We start from the raw sequence: 14,109 nt of genomic DNA, 5'->3' as shown, positions 1-14,109 counted from the left end.
ATGACACTAATTCAAAGTAACTGTCTGACATTGGCTTCATGATGGCTACTTATATCATTGCCAGCTGAGGATTGCAATGAAGGCCATCATCAGCTAAACTGTAAAGCATCAAAATGAACTCTTCAGTTATTTAATAAATTTATTTTTTGATGTGAACTATAGTTTTCCTACATGGGCAGCAGCTAGCTTCTACTTGTATTCAATCTTCTGGGGAGGAAGGACAGTTGGGAGGTGTGAGGGGTTGGCCTTGGCTGGACACCAAGTGCTCCCTAATCCACTTAATCTCTTCCCCCCTCAACTGGACAGGGAAGAGAAAATATAGTGAAAGGCTTGCTGGTTGAAAGATCACTCACAAATGACCGTTACCAGCAAACCAGACTGAACTGAGGAAAGTTCATCTAATTTATTGACAAATCAGAGTAGGGAACTGAGAAATAAAAACAAGTCTTCTCTCATCTCTCCCTTCTTCCCTGGGTTCACCTTTACTCCTGATTTCCCAACTTTACCTCATTCCTCTCCTCAGTGGTGCAGGAGGATGGGGAATGAGGGCTGCAGTCAGTCTGTCACATATTGTCTCTGCTGCTGCTTGATCCTCATGAGGAGGACCCACACTTTTCCAATGTGGGCAGTGGAACCTCTGCTCTGGCCCCTGGAGCACATTCTCTCTCTCCATCTGCACTGACCTTGATGTCCACAGGGCTGCTCCTCTCATGCATTCTCAGTCCCTCCTTATCTACCTGCAATTGCTGCTTAAGAGTGAAGAGTAACTCTTTTCTCTTCTTAAATCTGTTAGCCCTGAGCACTACCACTATCACTGATGGTTAATTTTGGCCAGCAGTGGGACTGCCTTAGATCCAGCTGGCATTGGCTCTATTGGTCACCAGGAAAGTGTATCTGATATCTTCTCACATAAAAATAGAGGGGTCCTCCCCTTTAGCTCCCCTGCTCCACTCCTGTGTTGGTTTTGCATCATGGAAGTGATGTTTTGGGAGAGGCTGCTGGCAGCTTCTTTCGTGTCTGATAGAAAACAATCAGTGGTTGACTTTGGGAATTGACAATCGGATGAACCACTGCAAAGCTGTACATGCCTCTGTGAAAAACACATGTTAAAGATGAAAGAAACCCGTGAACTTTCTCTTTTCTCTCCTGGCCAGCAAAGAGGTCTCAGCCAGGCTGGGCCAGATGGCTCCTGCTGGGCCCCACTTTTGGCTGCCAGGCAGGGGAAAGGAGAAGCCCATGTGTGTTGGCTGCTGAGGTTGCAGTCACTCCGAGCCACAGTTCCTGCCCCAAGCTACTGAGCCCAGCCAGGTTAGTGACCATCTGCAGGCCCCAGGCAGGACATTACCACTTGCAATGCTTCAATCCTCCCTCAAGTGAGAGAATGAGACAAAAGTGCAGACATGTAAAGAAACAACATGAAGATGCTGATGTCAGTGAAGAAGAAGTCAAGAAGTCCTCATCCTTCCCATCCAGATGGGAAGGATGAGGAGATGCCTTTAGTTTTAAGCTGAAATCTTCTTGTAAAGCTTTCCCTATAGCGCATGAAGGTATGGGGATATTAAAGTGCCCAAATTATAAATATCAAGCAAAGATCCCCATCTAAAGTAAGTAGATTTTAAAGTAGCTGTGATTCTATAAGAAGTTTGAACTTCTAATAGAGAAAGAGTGAAAAGTGATGAAGATCCTGTACCCCCAGGGAGAGAAGAAGATGATCTCTGTTCCTAGAGATGAAGATGATTTCAGAGATAGATAATGAGAACCTTTGCATTTGAACAGCTCACCTTTAAATCAGTACCCCATAAGTTGACATGGCCCATAAATGCAGCTGTAGGAAAAGCTTGTGGAACATGGGAGTGATTTCATGATTGCAGATGTCCCTGGGCAGCTGCTATTCATAGAAATTGAGAGCCACAAGAGAACTGTTTTCTTGTAGAGAAGTCCCCATAACATTAACAAGAGGGACTTCTCTCCCTAAGTGAACTGAAGAAACACTATTCTAGAGGTGGTAAACCGACTGAAAATTGTAAGTTTTTCTGTTTACATTGTCAACGTGAAAGAAAAGGTTGTAGGGGGAGGAGAATTGTCATGAAGGTTTTTGTTCTGATTCTTATTACTCTTTCTTTTAGCTGCTGTTAACAAATTTTTCTTTATACTCTTTTTTAAGTCTTGAGCCTGCTTTGCCTTTCTTCTAATCCTACCCCACAGAAAGAGACGAGTGAGTACACTAGTGATTGGCCAGCACTGAACCCACCACACTAATTAGTGCATTGGCTGAAAAATCTCAAATTAGCAAACCTAAACCACTACACGAAATTGGTGTTTCCGCCTTGTTTCAAACTGAAACTGCCACATCTTCCCAAATCCTAGCCATCCAGGTGAGCAGTGTTAGCAAAGGGGAGCAGGCGGCCAGTGGTAGAGGTACAACATTCTGGGATGATGTTTCTGCCTAGAGTAATGCTCAGAACTACTCTCCAGGACACTGGAAACAGCACCAAGACTGTCGGAGTTCACAGTGTTTGGACAATGCTCTCAGAATCACAGAATGGAATTGGGAGACACTACCTAGTTCAACCTCCCTGCTTAAGCAGGGTCATGCCAGAGCACATGGCACAGGATTATGTCCAGATGGTTGTGGAATATCTCCAGTGAGGGAGACTCCAGAATTTCTCTGAGCAAACATGGTGTGACTCCACAACCTCTGTCTCAGGCATATGGTGGTGGGATTCTTGGGGTAGTCCTGTGCAGGGCCAGGAGCTGGACTGGAATCACAGTCATAGATTCACAGAATGGTTTGGGTTGGAAAGGACCTTGAAGGTCATGTAGTTTCAACCCCTTGCCATGGACAGGGACACCATTCACTAGACCCGGTTGCTCCACGCCCCTCCAACCTGGCTATGAACAATTCCAGGGATGAGGCAGTCACAGCTTCTCTGAGCAACCTCTACCAGGGCCTCACCACCCTCACAGGGAAGAATGCTTTCCTTGTATCTAATCTAAACCTACTGTCTTTCAATTCAGGTCATTTTTCCTTCTTCTGTCACTACAAGCCCTGGTAAATAGTCTTGCCTCTCTTTTCTGTAAGTTTTCTTCAGGTGCTGGAAGGCCACAACCAGGACACCCAAAAGCTTTCTCTTTTCCAGGCTGAACAATCCCAATTCTCTCAGCCTTTCCTCATAGCGGATGTTCTCCATCCTCTGATAAACTTGGTGGCCTCCTCTGGCCTGGCTCCAGCAGGTCCCTGTCCTTGCTGTGCTGGGAGCCCAGAGCTGGATGCAGCCCTGCAGGTGGGGTCTCAGCAGAGGGGGCGGAGGGGCAGAATCCCCTCCCTGCCCTGCTGCCCACGGGGCTCTGGATGAGCCCAGCACTCGGGGGGCTCTGGGCTCCCAGAGCACAAGGGCGGGGCATGTCCAGCCTCTCACCCACCAGGATGAGATCGTCTGATGATCGCTGCGGGTCCCTTCCAAGGGAGAATACGCTTTTGTGGCTCGGAGTTGTGGAGGGGCTGCTAGAAGTGGCGGTGGCAGCGGGACCCGGAGGCTCCCGCCGCCCGGCGGCCGCGCTCGGGACAGCGGCGGAACGGCGCAGCTGCGGCCGGTGTTCCTGCCGGAGCGCGGGAGGTGGCACCGGGGCTGCGGGAGCATGGCCGCGCCGTGGGCCGCCCGCGGGCTGCGGGCCGGGAAACGTGAGTGCGGGAGGGAGCCGGGAGTGCGGGAGGGAGCCGGGAGCCGGGAGTGCGGGGCCGCGCCGAGCTCGGGCTGGTACTGCGGCGGCGCTTTCAGGGGCTGAGGGGGCCTTATTAGGCCGCGGGGGAGTTGGCCTGTGTGAGGGAAGGGCCTTTGCAGCCAGGGAGCGACATTAACCTTTGCATAGAACGAACTACCCAGAGTAGTTAGGGCTGGAAGAGACGTCTGGAGATCATCCAGTCCTGCCACGAGCAGGTGACACAGGAACATGATTTGGAATGTCTCCAGGAAGATACTCCACACCCTCCCAGGGCAGCTTATTCCAGTGCTCTGCCCTTTTCCATGGAAAGAATTTCTTCCTCATGTTGAAGTGAAACTATTTGTGTTTTAGTTTATGGCCATTGCTTCTCATCCTGTTGCTGGTCACCACTGAAAGGAGCCTGGCACCAAACTCCTGGCACCTGCCTTTAAGATATTTATGTGCATTAATGAGATTTCCTTTCAGTCTACTCCTCTCCAAACTAAACAGGCCCAGCTCCTGCGGTCTCTACTCATAAGAGAGATGCTTGAGACCCCTCATCATTTTTTTGACCCCTTTTGTTGCCTCAGTCTTGTGTTGTGACTTTGGGCAGGCAGTGCAGGGTCCCAGCGTGCTGGAGCTGCAGAAGTGCTACATTGCACATATTGAGACAGACAGGTGGGTGATCGGTAGTGTGGTAAAAACCAAAACCTTATAAAGAAGCTTTGAAAATTCAGAATGAGTCGCAGAATGTTTGAGGTTGGAAGGGACCACAGTGGGTAATCTGGTCCAACCTCTCTGCTCAAGTAGGATCATCCCAGAGCACATGGCACAGGATTGCATCCAGATGGTTCTGAAATATCTCCAGTTAGGGAGACTCCACACCCTCTCTGGGCAATCTGTTTTAGTGCCTGGTCACTGTCCAGGAAAGTTCTTCATGTTCATGTAGAACTTCTGTGCATCTGTTTCTGCCCCTTGCTTCTTGTCCCATTGCTGGGCACCACTGAGCAGAGCCTGGTCCCTGCTCTGACCCCTCCCTGCAGGCACTGACAGACACTGATGAGGTCCCCTCTCACTCATCCCTTTTTGAGGCTGAACAGCCCCAGTTCACTCAGGCTTTCCTCACAGGAGGGATGCTCTGTTGGTCTCACCCCAGGGTTGCTTGCTCTGGGATGATTGCTTACTCAGTGTCTCTCCTGTTCCCAGGGTACATCTCCACGCCAGCTTTCTCTCGGCTGACGCCCGATGAGGTGGTTCGGATGCGAAATGAGCTCTTCACCAAAGAGAAAGAGAGACAATTGTCTCTTCACCCACGGATTGAGAAGATTGAAGTGAAATACACTGGGAAGCTGCACCCTGGCAGTGTGTTTGTCATGAACAAGGCTCTGTCCACACCGTATAACTGTGCCATGCGTAAGTGGATGGATTTCTGAACTGGCCCCTCATGGAGAATGTAGTGCTGCCAGTTGAAATAGAAACAGTTAATTTTTGGAGGCTTATTTCGTAGTTCATCCTTCCAGGTCATTTACAAATATGAAACTTGTAGTTGTTAGAAATGCAGCAGTCTGAACTGCTAATCCTGAAAATTATGGTTAATAACTAACTAATACTTCAGGGTTTCTTTATTTTCTTCAGATTTAAGTGAATGGCATTGCAAGAACTCTGTTCTGGCTTTTGTGGATGGTGAAATCTGGGACATGTACAGACCCCTGACCAAATCATGTGAAATTCAGTTCCTTACCTTCAAAGATGAAGATCCAGAGGAAGTAAACAAGGTAAGTTATTATCGTGTTCCATTGTAGGTGACCCTGTCTCATTGCAGGTGGCCCTAATTATGCCTTCTTGGTTTTTGATTCTGTGTGCACCTTTCAGTTCCATGCCTGTCTGCTTTTTTGAACTTTGTTGTCATTTAAGTTCAGACATTTTAATGCCTTTTTAATGGTGCACTATGGCTATCATTAGCTGGACTAGTGTGTGGGCTAGGTGAATTGTTGACTTTCCTTTCAACTGTTGTATTATTCTGGGATTTCAGATTTAAATAACTCCAGGGTTATATCTGGCTTGCATTCTAAGTGCAGTTTTGATTTTTTTTTAATTTGGTTCTGTTTGGAGAATCATCTCTGAATTGAATTTTAAGTTTTAAAGAAAGTAATCATAGAATCATGGAAAAGCTTGGGTTGGAAGGGACATTAGAAGCTCATCCAGTTCCACCCCCTGCCATGGGCACGGATGCCTCTCCACTAGACCAGGTTGCTCATAGCCCTGTCCACCCTGGCCTTGAACACTTCAGGGGTGAAATGCTTGAGTTGGCAGCTAGGTTTGTGCATCATCCAGTTAAGCTTTGGGAGATTTTTTGGGAATATTTAGCTTCTAGGCATTAAGTTCCTGTCCTGAAATTCTCTTTGCAGGCATATTGGCGTTCCTGTGCCATGATCATGGCGTGTGTGCTAAAGAGAGCATTCAAGGATGAATACTCAGTCAATCTAGTTAAAGCTCCAGAAGTGCCAGGTGGTAAAAATGTTTTATATTGATTGTCTTTTGCTGCTTCTCAAGTGAAAACTTAGAAAAAATTATTTCCAATGATTGATGGTACTTAGCATTGATATGTGTATTGCATGCTGTTGTAATTGCCTTTAATTTATAATAACCACACTGAAAACAATTTTGTTATCAATGTTCAGAAAATAGATCTGTGTGGCCACTGGGTTTCAGACCACTTAGGATTTCATAGCTGATTAGTAACTAATTGTGAAGTGACATGAGCAAGGTTTCCAGATGTGATGAGACAGATATGTTTCTGTGGAATTTGCTCTAATTACTGCATAACCTTGTCCATCACTTGAGTTTCTAAAAATGACCGTCTACACCAAATTGGAAGATTATTGAGGTACAAACAAGCTTAGTAACAACTGCTCATCTGTGATCTTATTTAAGATTTAGAAAAGTGAGAAAATGCACAAGAGAAGAGGTTGTTTCAATAACAAAATCTGCATAATTATGCATTTAATATATGAGAAGATTGGTTGCTGGTCATATGGACTGCTATAACTGCTTCTCTTTTTAGCAGTTTTAGCATTTGTTGTAATTAGTAAGTACAGGTAAATATTTCAGTTCTACCAGAGTTTGGAATAATCTTGGATATACTCAGCTATATCATTATACTGCATGTATAGAAATACTGTGATCTTACTGTGTTCATATATTTGATTTCTAAATAGCCATAAGTCAATATACACAAAAAAGTGTTCTAACAACTGTCAGATAAATTTGTGTTGCCTTTACCAGAAACTTGTGCATTGCTTGTGTCATGGTTAAACAGCTCTAATGTTGTCTGATTTCTCTATGCAAAAAATTCCTCTTTGTTATTTAATAGCTCACATTTATTGTATGAGGCATAGAATAGAAAAATGGTGAAGTATTTTTAAAGTGAGTGGTTTTGGTTTTTTTTGCAGAGTTAGATGCAGTTTTGTGAAGCAGTTTATTTTTTCCCCTCTTTATTGGGATTCTCTTATACTGATGTTGCATTAAAACTCCTTTCAAATTACTTTCTCATTCAGTGAAGTGAAATTAAAACAACACAAGTTCAATCTGTTATTTTATAGTATAATCAGACCTGAAAACTTTTATGATGAATTTCTAGAAGTAATTCTGTTTTTCTTTTTCTTCTAATTTATTTTGTTGTAAGAATATAGTATGATTGTGAGATCATACTTTGTTACAAACATGAATGTTTTTCTCTTTGGATTGGAATTGCAGTGATCTCTGGAGCTTTCTGTTATGATGTGGTTTTGGACAATAAACTGAATGACTGGAAACCAACAAACGTAAGCACTTTTCCGGCATAAACCCAAAAAGTTCTAGAGCTTGTGTCCTTGTCCAGTTGTTCTTTTTTGATAGGGGAGAAGAGACAGAGCTTTTTTCCCTTTCTGTTAGTGCACATTTGGAGTAGTCTTTGGGAGCTGATCTCTGCATTTACCACACACTGGTGCTATGGCATAGTGCTCTCCATTTCCTTTCAGACAAAAATAAACCTTGTGCTGTCTTCCACATGCTTTCAGGCTTTAGGTCTGTGGAGCTAGAGAAAATTCTAGTCTGAAGTACAAGTTCAGAAACATTTGATGGGGCCTTTGGGACCTCAGTGCCATATTTGTTACTGTACAGATCTGTTCCTCCTCAGCTGCTCTTGCCTGGTAATGTAGATGCAGCCACAGTCTTTGTGTGAGTAGAGTCTCTGAAAATAAAAGTGTCTATAAGGCATATTTTCTGGTGGTTTACAGCAGAATCAGTTTGTTGTTGAATAAAATCTGTGAGCACATTCAGCTGCAGCTCTCCTTTATAGCTTGCTTATGTTTCATGCTCTGCAGTAAATCTAATAATCTCAATGCTCTAAGTCTCACAGCCATTTGTAATCACAAATGTTTTACCCATCTGGGGCCCATTCTTGTTCTTATGCCCAAAAAGCAGCAGAGGGGTGTATGGCTAGCAAAGCAGTGTTGGTACAATGCAGAATTTTTCTTCAATATGATCTTGTGGCTGAAGTAATTTAGTTAGAAATAATTTCTACATGACATTTTAAATGTAATTCCACCTCATAACAATTTCTTATTTACGAGTAAATCTGAATTATGCAGAACCTCAGATTCCAAGGTGGCAAATTTTTATTTATTAAATATTCATTACTTTTTTTTCACTTTGATCTATCATAATAGAGCTTATTTATAAGTGAAGACTCTACTCTGGGAAACAAGATTTATAAATGAGTATTCAACAGTAGCAAGACTGTGTTTGTAGTACCATGTAGGTAAAACCTACTATTAAACATGCCTACTGCCTATTAATTAAACTGCAGTTTAATTAATATATATTGTTTTTGATGGAAAATGACTATTTCTCATTGAAATGACTGGGCACTGAGTTTGTCCATTAAAACAGTGGTGATCTGTAGTGCTCTTATGATACTAGTAAGACACTCCTACAGTAAAATTGCTGTATTTATAGTTTTATATTTGTATTTATATATATTTAAAATTGCTGTATTATAGGGTTTATAGTAGATGATCTTTGTTGGTTTGAGTAATATTTAGTGTTTGCTCTGCTTTGTCTGTTCACTACAGCTGTGAAAAGATGGTTACAGTTTTTATGTTCTTTTATTAGGACAACTTCTGTTCTCTTACACGGGATGCCAAAAAGCTAATCCATCAAGACCTGCCCTTTGAAACACTGCATGTTGAAGCAAAAGTAGCTCGTGAAATGTTTCAGCATAATAAGTGAGTGTCTGAATTTGCCTTTCTTTCAAAGAGGCAATTAGAAATCAAGTCAAATCTCTGGTTGGTTTTATAAATCTAAAATTAGATGTGATAGGTGAAGTAAGAAGGTACTTCTCCCACTGCTCTGAATGAGCCTGCCTCCATTCTCTTCCTACCAACTTACTCACACCAGCTTACTTAGTTCTTGTTGTTCTCTTCAGAGGCCAGCACCAGGCACCTTTACTGGATGTAGATTTGTGACAAACTGAAAGTCTGAAAATTCTTTTGTTCACTAGTGAGCTTCAAGATTCCACTACTATTAAGTTGAAAACTCTGGTGGTTAGCCTTGACATGGTAGCCTTTTCTGAAAGGCTTCCATATTTAAAGAAATGTGTATTTTTCACGTCCTGGTATCTTCAAATGGAGATTTAATGAAATGCGGTTTTTGAATTGTGCAGGGGAAAATGGGTAAAATGCTTTGGTCTGTGTTTTAAAAAAAAAGGTTTGTTCAAAGGTGTTCAAGGTGTGTCTTTTTTGCTGAAAAAAATACCTCAGCCATGTTTGGGTCCACAGCTTTTTGGCAGTTGGAGAGATGTAGGGGAAAATGAGAAATTATTTATCATTTTGTGAACCAAAATTAAACTATAATGAAGCTAAAGTTGCAAAATAGCAAATTTTTTAGCTCTATGCTGAAGGTCATTTTAATGTGACATATGGATCATCATCTCCACTTTGTTGGCTGCATTGACAGCAGGTGAGAGCTGACTTTTGATGGTCCCTTTAGATTTTGTGTGTAGAAAGCACAGAGAACACTTCCCTGTATTGCAGGAGACCAGCTGTTAAGGGCTGCACATTGCATCAAGTCAGTTTAGGTGGTGTCATGGTGTCTTCTAGTCTTACAGGTGACCTGAAAAACTCTTATTTGTAGTAGTAGGTCCATTGTATCTTTCTGAATTAAACTGCCATGGGAGCATAGCTCTTTTATAAAATAAGCACAGAATAGACTGGTGTAGATATTTCAATAGGAAGGGACCTACAACAACCACCTAGTTCAGCTGGCTGACTGATGCGGAGCTGACAAGTTACAGCAAATTATTAAAGTCATTTCTCAGATGCCTCTTAGTCAGTGACAGTCTTGGGACATTGACCACCTCTCCAAAAAGCCTGTTCAGTGTTTGAACATTGTCTCCTAAGGAAATGCTTTCTCATGTCCAATTTGACCTGCTTCCCAGCACAGCATTAAACTATTCCCAAACATCCTGTCTCAGGATCCCATGTTGACTGTGCCTGATGATTGCACTATTTTTAAAGTGCCTTTCAGTAGTGCTCAGTAAAATCTCTGTAGTTTTCCATGAACTGAGGTTAACTAACAGGTCTGTTAATGAAGCATGTCAATATGTGTTCTCATTAGGAATTTAAACCAGTCTCAAAGCTCACATAAATACAAGCATGATTTTTAGGAGTTTTAAATGAATTAAATTAGTTTCTGAAGTGCTCTTATAAGAGCAAGGTGTTAAAGGTGAGGATTTTTAAAATATTTTTTTTTCTTGTCCAGATACAAAATGGAGATGATAGAAAGAAAAGCTTCTCAGAATATGGAAGGAATTGTACCATTACATAGGTAAGCAAAACTGAACTTTCATTCTGTAATGATTCACTGGAACATTTGAGTATATTGCAAGTACTCTCTGCAAGTGAGAAGAGCAAGTTACTTGGGATGGTTTTAAATTTAAAGATCACTTGTATTCATTACTGTCTGTGGTCTATCTTAAGTTAGTGTGGTTTGTTTCCTTGGTTTTTTTAATGTAACCATTATTTTGTGATACTTTGTGATAGTACGTTTCTATTTCTTATTGTGTTAAGGGTGGTAAGTGCCAGAGAAGTCTTAGCGTTTCCTTGCTTTTACATGGAAACTAAATACATCTCTAGAGCTTGACAGGCTAAATAAAATACAAACCAAATACTGTTTGAAAACAAGAGTTAGCATTGTATAATGAATTTTTCTTTCAAAGTTGTCAAGATCTTCCTAACTTGCAATCTACTGCTTTGTAGTGGTGGAGATTAGAATAGAACAGCATCCTGGGGATTCAGTGTAAGATACAGAGGCAGGATAATTGCCTGTATCTCAGGCAGTTCTCTGTCTTAGGCTATTATAGGATATTCGGTTGTGTAGATGTCTAAAGAGTTCCTAATTTGTTTTTGTTCTATCTAAAGGAGCATCATCTATCTAAAGGAACAGCTGTCTTTGCAGTGGTGGTTCTTGAAATTCTAGAACAATGTTGTGTCATTCTTTCCTTCCTTCCATTCTGATTTGCTCAATAAAGGGGAAAATGGGCTTACCCATTGATTTCTGGGAGAGGTTCATTCTCAGTATTTCTTTGCTGTACTATGCTGTCTCTCTTTTCTTAATTGATTTGCAGTTTTCCAAGAACTGGAAAGGGAAATAACTGTGCAGGTTGTAAGCACTGTACTGTGGAAAACAGGTGATCTTGGAGACAAATCTTTTTCTGGCAAATGACATCCCAGTTTTAGAGCCAACATGGCAGCAAAGACTTTTTAAACCTAAGATCCTTTACTAGACTTTAGGTTTAAATTTTCTAAGTTCATTTAAGGAAATTGTGTGACCTGTACTTTTGGTTTAGGAAACTTCAAAATGCTGAGCTGGAGGTTTGTTTAGATTTGGTTTGGGATTTGTGTGGATTATCTTTCTGTTGATTGGAATTTGCTAATCAAAAATAAAACCTAATCTCCTTGTATTTTACTCAAACTATATTTGGTATATAAACTGGGGTTTTTTTCATCCCTCCAGGTTTGGTGACTTTGTAGATGTCAGTGAAGGTCCTCATATTCCAAGGACAAGTTTCTGTTTCCAGTATGAGATAACAGCAGCCCATAATCTTCAGACTGACCAGTCTGAATTGATAAGGAGATTCCAGGGTGTGTCCTTGCCAGTCCATTTGAAGGTAAGTAATCCATTTTGCACAGGTTTTCTTTCTTTAAATTAGAGCATTTTACCTGTGTTTCCATTTTTCTAAGGTGCTGTGTTGGTAGCTAAAAGGAATTCATAGTTGAGAGCCGTAGAAAGGGAGGGCCCCTGATGGTGACTGTGTTGGATATTTAGGTTCATATTCCTGAAACAGTTGTGGATGTGCAGTCAGAACTAGAAAAGTTTGCATGAGAGGGCCCATGATGTTATTTTTCAGTATGGAAGGTACTGTTTCGGTTGTATAATTCCTGCATGGATATTTCATTCTGCTTGCCTAAGTTGTGTATGCCAGTCTTCTGACATCCAGGCTACTGACAGTGCTTAAAAGAGCAGAACTTTGTATTTGTACTCATGATAAATATACCATTCAAACAATTTCATGACAGCAAAGTAAAAAGTAGCATCAACAAAAAATGTCCTAACTCTAATGAGTCTTCTTAAACAAAGAACTGAAGGTGGAGGCAGGAGTCTTTATTCCCATTAGTGTTGGCTTACATGATTTTGACATTGTGATCTAGGACATGTACTATTGTCTTAGTTGGGGAAATTTTCAAGGGTTCCTCAGCTGATCTCTGTGTTCCCTTCCTAAGCATAATTCCTTTTTCTGCCAGTTAATTCCTAAAGGATTCCACACTGTGGATGAAATCATAGAACCATAAAATGGTTTGGGTTAGAAGGGACCTTAAAGTTTGTGCAGTTCCAATTCCCCTTCCATGGGGAGGGGCACCTTCCACTGGACCGGGTTGCTCAAAGCTCCATTCACCCTGGCCATGAACATTTCAGGGATGGGCCATGTGATGGGTAGACATTTATTCAAGTTCCCCATGTGAATATGGGCAAATTGGACACCAAAATTTTAAGTTGTTAGAACATTTGAACTGGGCATTATTATGGTTTTGTGCCATCATGTCTATACATTTGTCAAATCTATTCTATGATAAATTATTTTTTACCTCTGCTAACATCATTTAATGACATTTCACACAGGCTCACCACACTGTGTGGCACAAACTGCTGGAAAGATCAAAGAGGCTGGTAAGTCTCACAAGTGGTAAAGTACAGGTTACCAAATACAAAGGTATGCTGTGATGGAGGACACTCTGAATGATTAGTGGTAGGTAGTATACTCAAGAACATATCTTTAGGAATGGAAATATTCACAGGTGAATGGAAATCAGAAATCTAACTGCTTGTTTATTGAAGGATGTGGTAGCACTGTTTCTGAGGTCTGTTATTAAAAAGCATTGCGCCATTTAAAAAACATATACTAATTGATTGATAGGATTTGTCCAATTAAAAAATACTTCAAGGTAAATTAAACTATAAGGTATTATAACCCACATATAACCAAATAACCACTATCAAGAAATATTTAAACATAGGAAGTCTTTGTAAGAATTAAAGAGCAGCTGTTGTAGAGCCTTTTGATCAATAATTTTACTTGTTTGGTAAGAGACAGAAAAAAAAGTACTTCATGTCTTCTGAAACTTGTTAGCCATGGATATGTTCTGAGCCTGCCCCATGGCATTTTCCCTGAACTTAGTTTGAATATTCTTGTCCTTTTGGTTGTTTAATTTTGGAGAAGATGATAGTCTTTGTAGGTTGTCCTTTCTTGTTACAGTGACAGAATGAGGGGAGGAATTTCAGGACCAAGGAAAGGGAAATAATTTTTAAAAATATAACAAAATTGATTTCTTTCTGCAGGTCACTGAAGAATATTTGGAAACAGCAGCACAATGTCTTGAGGCGAAAGATGGAACTGAAGAAGGAAAACATATCAATTTAAATTAAGTTGAACCTCTAAATGTACATAATAAAACATGTATTTTTACATGACTTGTTTGTGCCTCTTACAGAAATGTCTTGGGTAATTAATTTGAATTCTGTGACATAAATCGTAGATAAGTATAGACACAGGTATACACAAAATGTTTCAGTCCACTTTAAAGGTTTCCTTAAAGAGAAAAAGGGCGGGTGGAGGGAAGTTAATTTTTTATCTGCAATAACTTGCAAGTTGCCCCTGTCCTTATCTTGACAACAGTAATTGCATGTGTCCATCCATATGTTGTTGCCTACTGCAACCAAAAGTTGAGACAAATAGTGTCTTAAAAAGATACCCTTAAAAGTATGTAAAGGTATAATTGCCACTGCTTTACCAATAAAAAATAGTAGAAT

General features: G+C 41.2%; 1 protein-coding gene across 1 annotated transcript; it reads left to right on the top strand.

Moving 5' to 3' along the window:
* Positions 1-3,581: 3,581 nt before the first annotated feature.
* On the top strand, positions 3,582-13,770 carry MRPL39 (mitochondrial ribosomal protein L39). Its single transcript, XM_059873043.1, has 10 exons — positions 3,582-3,682; positions 4,909-5,115; positions 5,338-5,477; positions 6,111-6,210; positions 7,459-7,526; positions 8,857-8,969; positions 10,504-10,569; positions 11,758-11,911; positions 12,922-12,969; positions 13,639-13,770. Exons 1-10 carry the CDS (start codon positions 3,640-3,642, stop codon positions 13,723-13,725), a joined length of 1,026 nt encoding a protein of 341 aa, XP_059729026.1. The 5' UTR covers positions 3,582-3,639; the 3' UTR covers positions 13,726-13,770.
* Positions 13,771-14,109: the final 339 nt, after the last annotated feature.

Source organism: Haemorhous mexicanus, chromosome 2, assembly GCF_027477595.1.
Source record: "Haemorhous mexicanus isolate bHaeMex1 chromosome 2, bHaeMex1.pri, whole genome shotgun sequence".
Taxonomy (NCBI): Eukaryota; Metazoa; Chordata; class Aves; order Passeriformes; family Fringillidae; genus Haemorhous; species Haemorhous mexicanus.
Note: the sequence above shows the minus strand (reverse complement) of the source record. Positions and strands in the feature narration are given on the sequence as shown.

What these genes read in the sequence shown, in the direction of transcription:
- MRPL39 (XM_059873043.1), top strand. Translation starts at nt 3,640, where the DNA reads ATGGCCGCGCCGTGGGCCGCCCGCGGGCTGCGGGCCGGGAAAC. An exon ending in GAAATGTTTCAGCATAATAA is followed by an intron (nt 8,970 to 10,503) that starts GTGAGTGTCTGA and finishes TTTCTTGTCCAG; the next exon opens with ATACAAAATGGAGATGATAG. An exon ending in CCTTGCCAGTCCATTTGAAG is followed by an intron (nt 11,912 to 12,921) that starts GTAAGTAATCCA and finishes CATTTCACACAG; the next exon opens with GCTCACCACACTGTGTGGCA.